We start from the raw sequence: 8,117 nt of genomic DNA on the forward strand, positions 1-8,117 counted from the left end.
CCATTGATTTCAAAAAAATATTGATGGATTCATTGTTATTCTCGATGTGAATGATCCTAATTTTTATATTTGAGAAAGGTGTAAAACACTTGTTATGTCTGATTTAAAAGCGTATCTTATCTTGGCAGTGCTTTAAAAGATTTGGATTGACTTGAGAGATAGATTTTCTCAAGGTGATGCATACATAATTGGATATTTATAGGAGGAAATATACACTTTTAAACACAATACTTTATTTGTTACTTAGTATTACACTCATTTGAAAACTTTTTGGGGTGAATTATTGAACCTAAAAACTTTATTAATTTGTATATGTGAATCTAAGTGTAATTATGGTCCTTTAGGTACTTTAAAGACTAATATGTCAAATGATCATGTTATTAATTTTGTCAGAGGCTTGAATGACTCATTTTCTGTTGTTAAAACACAAATCTTGATGAAAGAACCACTTCCAACAATTGATAATTCAGCACGAGAGGCAGTTATCTATAACTAATGTCAAGCATAAAGTAGATTCTAATGTTATTTATTGTTCTTAATGCTTGATATAATTTGATCACTTAATCATTGCCATGTATTTTGAATTTAACTTAAAAAGGATAATTTAAAATATACATTAACAAATAACAACCTGAGATTTAACTATGCTAGACTGAATTAATGATTAGGTGTTCTTTAGATGTATTTGATTAAATTGATTTCATATGTTTATAATTGCGCAAGAGTGGGTTTATGCTTAGTGATTTATTAAATTAGGGTTTTGCCAGTTAATGACTCGAGAGAGCGTAATTTGGTACTTTCGACTAGTCTGAACTGCAATTAAATAAAATTAACCATAATCCATGAACCGAATAACTTAATAAATTGTTAATTCTTTATTTCTTCTCTCATTAGTTCAATCCAATTTAATTTCAGTACTTGTTTTATTATTTTTAGTAGATAATTAATTTAATCCAAACTCATTTATTCACCAAACAAATCGAAATTTATAATTTGGTGGCTAAAGATTAGCTTTTTCTCTAGGTACGATATCTGGATTTCAGAATCTATACTACTTGTTTTGCATCCGTATACTTACGAATTTTTATCAACAACAACCAATATCGAAACTTCGTAACTCTTTGTATACACATCCAACTAACTTGCCTTTTGATTCATTAAAAAGCATAAGATGCTTAGTTTATTTATTATTAAGAACTAATTATATTCATTAGATGTCTCTAGAAATTATAAAATATTCACTTAATGATTAAGAGTCAAATATAAGCAAATACACTGCATAGATTGCCGATCGTCAAAACTTCATAGATTGAGATAGAAGAGCGATTCGCTCCTCCTTCTGTGAAGGAAGATCGATCTGCTCCCCCTTCACATGGGAGGAGGAGCACCATGGATTTTTTTTTTGGGGTGGGGGTGGGGGTGGGGTTAGTAGTGGCATTAGCCCCCCCAAATTTTTAATTCTTTTTTATCCTTATACTTTTTTGTTTTTTTAGCTTTTTGACCCTTTAAATTTTTCTTTAAACATTTATATCCTTCCAACTATCTAATTTTTTTTTACTCCTCTAAAAATAAATTCTGGCTTCGTCCCTAAGGAGCACATGTGAAGGAGGAGTAGATCATGGAGGAGGAGCAGATCTGTGCTCTAACACTCCCCCTTTCGAGAGATTCGGAAAAAAAAATTAAAAAAAATAGTTTTTTTAAATTAGGATATAAATAAAAATTAATTTTCCTAAGTCAAGCTTGATTTGCTTTAAAAGATACTGTAATAAACTTTTATACGTCCAAACCAAATTAAAAAAAAAAATCACTCTTCTATAACATCAAATTGAATCAAACGAACCAAGCCTAATTTGTTCATTTGGTTTGGTTCTTTTCTTCAAAACCCGAACTGCAACCATAAAAATAGTTAAAATCAGCACAATTTCAAACCCTTCAATTGCAGACTCAAGAACCCCCAAAATTAATACTAAAATGACAGTCCAAAAATTTCTCAAAACCCTAAAAACTGTAAAAAGAACCCATCTTTCAAAACCCTATCAAAAAGAATTACCATACTCCATTTCTAAAACCCTAATTTCCCCTTCTTCCACAATTCTCTCAGATCTCAACCCATCAAAATTCCATCAAATTATATCCAACCCACGTCACAATCCCTTACAATGCTTACATTTCTACAATTTTTTCATAAAAAATCAATCTCTGACCTCATTTGAACCTGATCTCCAAACCCATTTGACTCTAATTTCTAGGCTTATAGAGGCTCAAAAGTTCTCTGATGTAGAGAAACTTTTAAAATATTTGTTGATTGATGAATTTAACAGGTACCCATTTCCATTTTTAGCTTCTACTATTGAGAATTGCTGCTGTTTCGAGCTAGATGTTGTAGCAAAGCTGTTTAATTTAATGCTCAATGTTTATTCTGATAATGGCAAGTTTGATTTAGTTATTAAGACTTTTGATCACATGAAGAATAATGAAATTCAGATTGATGAGAGGACATGTACTATGCATTTGCTTCAACTTAAGAAAAATGATCAGATAAGTTTAAGTCTTGAGTTTTTTAATCAAATGGTCGAGTCGGGTATTGAAATTTCGGTGTATTCGCTAACAATTGTGGTTGATGGGTTGTGTAAGAGAGGAGAGATTAAGAGATGTAGAAGATTGGTGGAGAAAATGGCAATAAAAGGGATTAAACCGAATATCGTAACGTATAATGTAATGATAAATACTTGTACGAAAAGATGGAATTTTGAGGAATTAGATTGTTTGTTAGTTTTGATGGAAAAGGAAGGAGTGGAATTTAATGCAAACACATTTAAATTCTTGATTGATGGGTACACGAGCTTCGGAAAAATTCAAGAAGCAGAGGAATTGGTGTCAAAAATGCATGATATGAATATGAAAGCAGATAGCTACATGTATTATCTGATAATCAATGGATATTGTAAACTAGGGTTTATAGATAGAGCACTTCTGCTGTTTGATAAGATGATCAATAGAGGTATTAGCTCCAATGTCGACACGTCTTGGGCGTTGATAAATGGAATCTGCAAAGCTGGAATGATGGAGGTCGCTATGGTATATGTAAGTAAAATTCAGAGCAGAGGATTTGAGCTAGACCAGGCTATGTTTAATGAATTAGTTGATGGATTTTGTAATAAAGGAATGATTGATGAAGCTTTTGAATTGCAAATAGAGATGGCGAGTAGAGGTTTTGATGCTGATGTATGCAAATGTTGCAAAATAATTGGTGGGTTATTGAAGTTTAAGCGATTTGATGCGGCGAAAGAGTTGGTGAGCGTAGTGGTTAGCAGAGATGGTAGCTCTAACAAGTTGATTATGATTGATGTGGATGGAAATCTGGTCTGAAATTACACAAATGCTGCTGAACTATGTACCATGGACTGGATACGGAGAAACGGACACCAAGAAACGATGTTATTTGAAGGTTTTCTATATTACAAAAGAAGTTTTGTGTCCGAAACACCAAATTTTCGACACATTTCCGAAACGAGTAACGTTGATTGAGTGAAGTGCCCGTGCTACTTAGCTGCTGAAACGGACAATGAAAGTGATGGAAATGAGGGATAATTAGGCTTGATTCTTGAAACCTTGATCAGCCTGCAATACAATTAAGCCAAGTTTGATTCAGAGGTTGGCAGAAGTTGAGAGTGGATCACATGGGTGAAAAAAAATGAAGCTGCTGGAAGATTTGTTATCGATCCCTGGTAGGGGTGTGCAAAATCCGAACTAAACTGGCAATCCGGTTAGATTTGGAAATAAAGCAAAGTTTTGATTCAGTTCGAACCAAATCCACAGCTGTAGCTGTTGGAGTCATATAGCAGGAGCTGAACCAAAACAGGTTCAAAGAAAGAAATTTGGCAGGGATGGCAAGTCATTCGGATTTTCCTGCTGTTGCATTGTATAGGTTTCGTGAGAAAAATGCTCAAGTGAAGCTCAAAACATATAATGATATGAAATGTAACTGTCGATGTTCATGAAGGGTGAAAGAATGTGAAATTTGAGAACTCCAATGACAGCTTAGTCAAGGATGTGTTCAACTGGTTATCTTGGTGGTGAAATATGTTGCACGGAAGTTTATCGAGTCTTGTATTTCAGTATTTTTTACTTTCCAGAATGGTTTTCGCTGTTTTTCATTTTAGCATTTTCTGTTTCAAAATTCCCGGGCAACGTACATGTTCTTTTTTAGAATGGGCTGGCTTGATGATTTGTGTAATCTGCTTCGGTTGCTAGATACCAATAGACACTTGTTTTTCTATAATCTATTTTTGGCAGATTATAAGGGTAACTATTATGAGAAAACTTGTATTCTTGGGATAAGCAAGAGGTTCTTTGACTGATAGTTTCTTTTTCCTATAAAATATAGAATAATTAACTTAAATTTTACAATACAAGGGTATGCCTAGTCTGGTATTGTTTAGGAAAATGATTTCATTAAGTCGAATCAAAAGTAATTACAGCAGTGACAAACTCAAAAAAAGTGAGAAAACCACTTCTGATTATCTGAAGTGGAACAAACTTTCTGTACAAGGACATACATCGCCTAATTCGCAGACCGCCTCACAGAAACAAAATCAATATTAGTAAACTACTTTGCTAATTCCGAACAATCTTCAACTAATAATTCCGCATCAACAAGATTAGAATTTCTAATCTCAACAATTGCCTCCATCGAGTTAGATTCAAAAATCAGATTTGGCCGACCCTTGTGCCAGCTCAGCTACCCAAATGCCTAAACCTTTGCCAATCGAGGGGAGAAGCTGCCAGAAATTCTAATGTGGCGAGCTTGCAGAATAACTCCCAACCAATCCGGCCCTTACTACAATTCCGAGACCAACCCCTTCACTCCTGCCAAAAACTGCCGCGTCAACTTTCACCTTCATCCAATCCTTGGGAGGAGGCTTCCACCAGACCTGGGCATCATCTCTGCTGATCTCCACCTGCCTGAGCTGAAGCATCGCTGCATTTGCCACCTTCCAAGCAGTACACTGGTGACTAGCAGCTGCAATAATAGACTGAGCCGACCCCAACTTTTTGTTCCAAACTATACTGTTTTTGTTTAACCACAGATACCAACAGACCATAGCCACAAGAGATCTCTCCTCCATTTCCAGCTCAAACAGCCACTTTTGAACCCAATCCACAATATCATCACTGCCAATACTCAACACCGGAACTCTAACAATTTTCCAGCAATCAGCCACAGCACTGCAGCCATAAATAAGAGGAGCATCAGACTCCTCATAGCTATTGCAGACAGCACGCATCGCATGATCATAAACCCGTTTCGTAGCTAAAACGTCCACCTTTAGCAGGTAACCCTAACATGAAGCGGGACATCTAACTTCCATATTCGACTCCATAATGCACTCGGCTTTTTTATAGAAAATCTTCCTTTAGAATCACGGATCAAGTGCTAGCGGTCTCCAACATCTCGGAAGCTAGTAGGCACAATCAAAATTCTTCCCCATCCACATACACAAACAACATCTTTAACCAGCCCTTCATCCCATTCAAACCCTTCATTCACACGTAATTGGCAAACTTTCGCATTAGCAAGATTCATATGCATAGGAGTAACAATAACAACTAGCCCAGATGAGGAATTGGGCAGCCAAGGAAAACCTCAAATGTTAGTTTCTTTTTTTCTATTATTACCAATATGAACCCTAGTGTCTTTCCTCATTACCGCTTTCGTTTGAAAAATACTACGCCAAACATAGCGCGGGTTCGATCCCAAACTAGCATCAAGACACGAGGTCTTAGCAAAATATCTTGTTTTATACGCTTTGACCATTGAATTATCATCAAAATCCTCCATGCTTGCCTGCTAACATGGCAATATTAAACTCTCGTACCTTCTTGAAAAATCCAAACTTCTTCGATACATATAATTTTTCTCATCGAGCCCGATTTTATTTTTTTTGATCCATACCCCAAAGGAATTAAGCATTCTTTCTAATTCATGGCACAACCGAAGAGGAATTAAAAACACATTTATCATATAATTCGGCATTGATCAGATATTCCTAGAAGTTAGATTCTAAAAAAATGTTCTTCATGCCAATATTGTCAATATATTAAATTTGTATGTTTCTCCTTGAAAAAATAATTTTGCCATTCTCTCTAAAAATTCTTCCACAAACTTCAACCTAAAAACCACCTCCTCCTCCATTCAATATAAATCTAGTTCAATTTTTCAAATTTGTATATGCAATTCTATTAAACTTTTATGAATAATTCGCAAAATTTAAAGTCTCGCTTAATTGAAAATAAGTTCTCTAAAAAATATAATTTTTTGAAAAATAGTATTTATTTTTTACTTGGTTCAATTTTCACATTCTACCATCCGGACAGTTAAATGTTCAACTTTCCTTTAGCTAGTGACTTTCCTAAAAAGACATAGATATAGTATACTTCTCTAATTAAATAAATGCAAAATACATTCTACTTCTATTAAAAAAATGTAGCTTTTTGAAAAGTTTGTAAATAAACCAAATAGAATAATTATCTGTTTACTGGATACTAACTTCCTAAAAAAGAAAAAAAAAGTATACTTCCCAAATATTGTAGTTTTTAATCAAATAATACCCAAGTTTTTTCTTATTTATTTGTTTATTTTGTTGATTTACATCGTATCTCAAGTAATTAAAATTGTTTATTTTTTAAATTTATCAGTATTTACTCCAAAAAGTTTCTTTCCTTTTTCTTTTGTCCACTAGTTTTTTACATAATAAAAATAAAATTGAACTTATACATATAAAATAAAATTTTAAAAATACATAGAAAATGCAAAAGAAAATTATGAGAATATGTTTATGTCCTTTAGATTCGGCGAGCTGTTGCCTCTTAAACGCTCTCTCAGTGTTGAAATAGTGAGACTGGTCAAAAAATCTCGAGAGATGTGTGCTCGAATTGATTTTTACATATTTTCTTAAATAAGGAATTGCTTACGTGATTCGGCCTACTCCGAACTTCCTTAGGGGCTATAAAGTGCTGCGAATTCTTAATTGCTACCAACAAGACTAAGAGACATAGAGTGATGGATTCAGAAATTCTAAAACAAATGAAACAAAAAATTACCTAGGTTCTTTTCTATAAGACGGACTAGAATAAATGTGCTTTTTTTTATCTCTTAATGTACATGGAAGCAGTGTTTTAAAAACCGAATCGGTGACTGACCCGGTGAAGTCACCGGTTTGCGGTTCGACCAGTTCGACCACCGGTTCAACAGCTGTTCAATAATTTAGAATGGAAAATAAGTTAAATTAAATAAATCTCATAAAAAGAGGAAATCAGTACTGGCCTCTCAAATTTAATAAGCCCACACAAAAATCAAGACTAATTAAACATTACTATACCCAAATAAATAAGCCCACACAACCCAATTTAAATATAAAAAGCATCTTTTTAATCTAATTTTAACATAAAACAGAAACCAGCCGTCACCAACAAAATGAATGTCTCTATCAATTCCTCCTCTCCATTTCTTCACTTTCTTTCATATTTCATGGGTTCACAACGAAAATTAAACAGTTTTTTAAACTCATTTGCTTCTTATTTTTTTTCACAAACCATAATATTCATTATTCGTTATTTTTTTCTATGACTGGGAAGAGTTTAGACCATTTTTTCACATTGTTCATGTGATTTCATTTTTCTTTTGTGTGTTTTAATTTATTTATTTTTGTTCTTTTTATTCAGTGACATTGAACCGGACGGTTTTTATGGGTTAACCGGTTTTACGGTTCTCTGGTTTGAACGGTTATTTCTGGTTTAAAGCGGTCAAACCGCAAATCCGGTTTTAAAGAAGAATTGAACCGGACTAATCTACGGTTCCCGGTTGAACCGGCCGGTCCGGTTTTTAAAACACTGCATGGAAGCACCACTTCATCTTAGAGATTAAAAATAAACAATGCAGACCCTTTTATACAGCATCCTCGACCTGGACAAATCATGAGTGAATAGAAAATTAAAAATTTAAATATTTTTTTTAGTACAAGCGAAAGAGGCAAAGTCAAAAAAACCTTAATAATCCTATTGTATGAAGTACTCTCTCCGGTCCATAATATTTGTCGCATTTGACCATTTTACAT

At 33.9% G+C, this 8,117-nt stretch overlaps 2 protein-coding genes across 2 annotated transcripts; one reads left to right on the top strand and one right to left on the bottom strand.

Moving 5' to 3' along the window:
* The first annotated feature begins 1,862 nt into the window (after positions 1-1,862).
* On the top strand, positions 1,863-4,282 carry LOC126665850 (pentatricopeptide repeat-containing protein At2g28050). Its single transcript, XM_050358781.2, has one exon. It carries the CDS (start codon positions 1,972-1,974, stop codon positions 3,367-3,369), a length of 1,398 nt encoding a protein of 465 aa, XP_050214738.1. The 5' UTR covers positions 1,863-1,971; the 3' UTR covers positions 3,370-4,282.
* Positions 4,283-4,793: 511 nt separating this feature from the next.
* On the bottom strand, positions 4,794-5,288 carry LOC126674871 (uncharacterized). The gene has a single exon (XM_050369397.1). It carries the CDS (start codon positions 5,286-5,288, stop codon positions 4,794-4,796), a length of 495 nt encoding a protein of 164 aa, XP_050225354.1.
* Positions 5,289-8,117: the final 2,829 nt, after the last annotated feature.

The sequence above is a fragment of the Mercurialis annua genome, linkage group LG1-X (genome assembly GCF_937616625.2).
Source record: "Mercurialis annua linkage group LG1-X, ddMerAnnu1.2, whole genome shotgun sequence".
NCBI classification, from domain to species: Eukaryota; Viridiplantae; Streptophyta; class Magnoliopsida; order Malpighiales; family Euphorbiaceae; genus Mercurialis; species Mercurialis annua.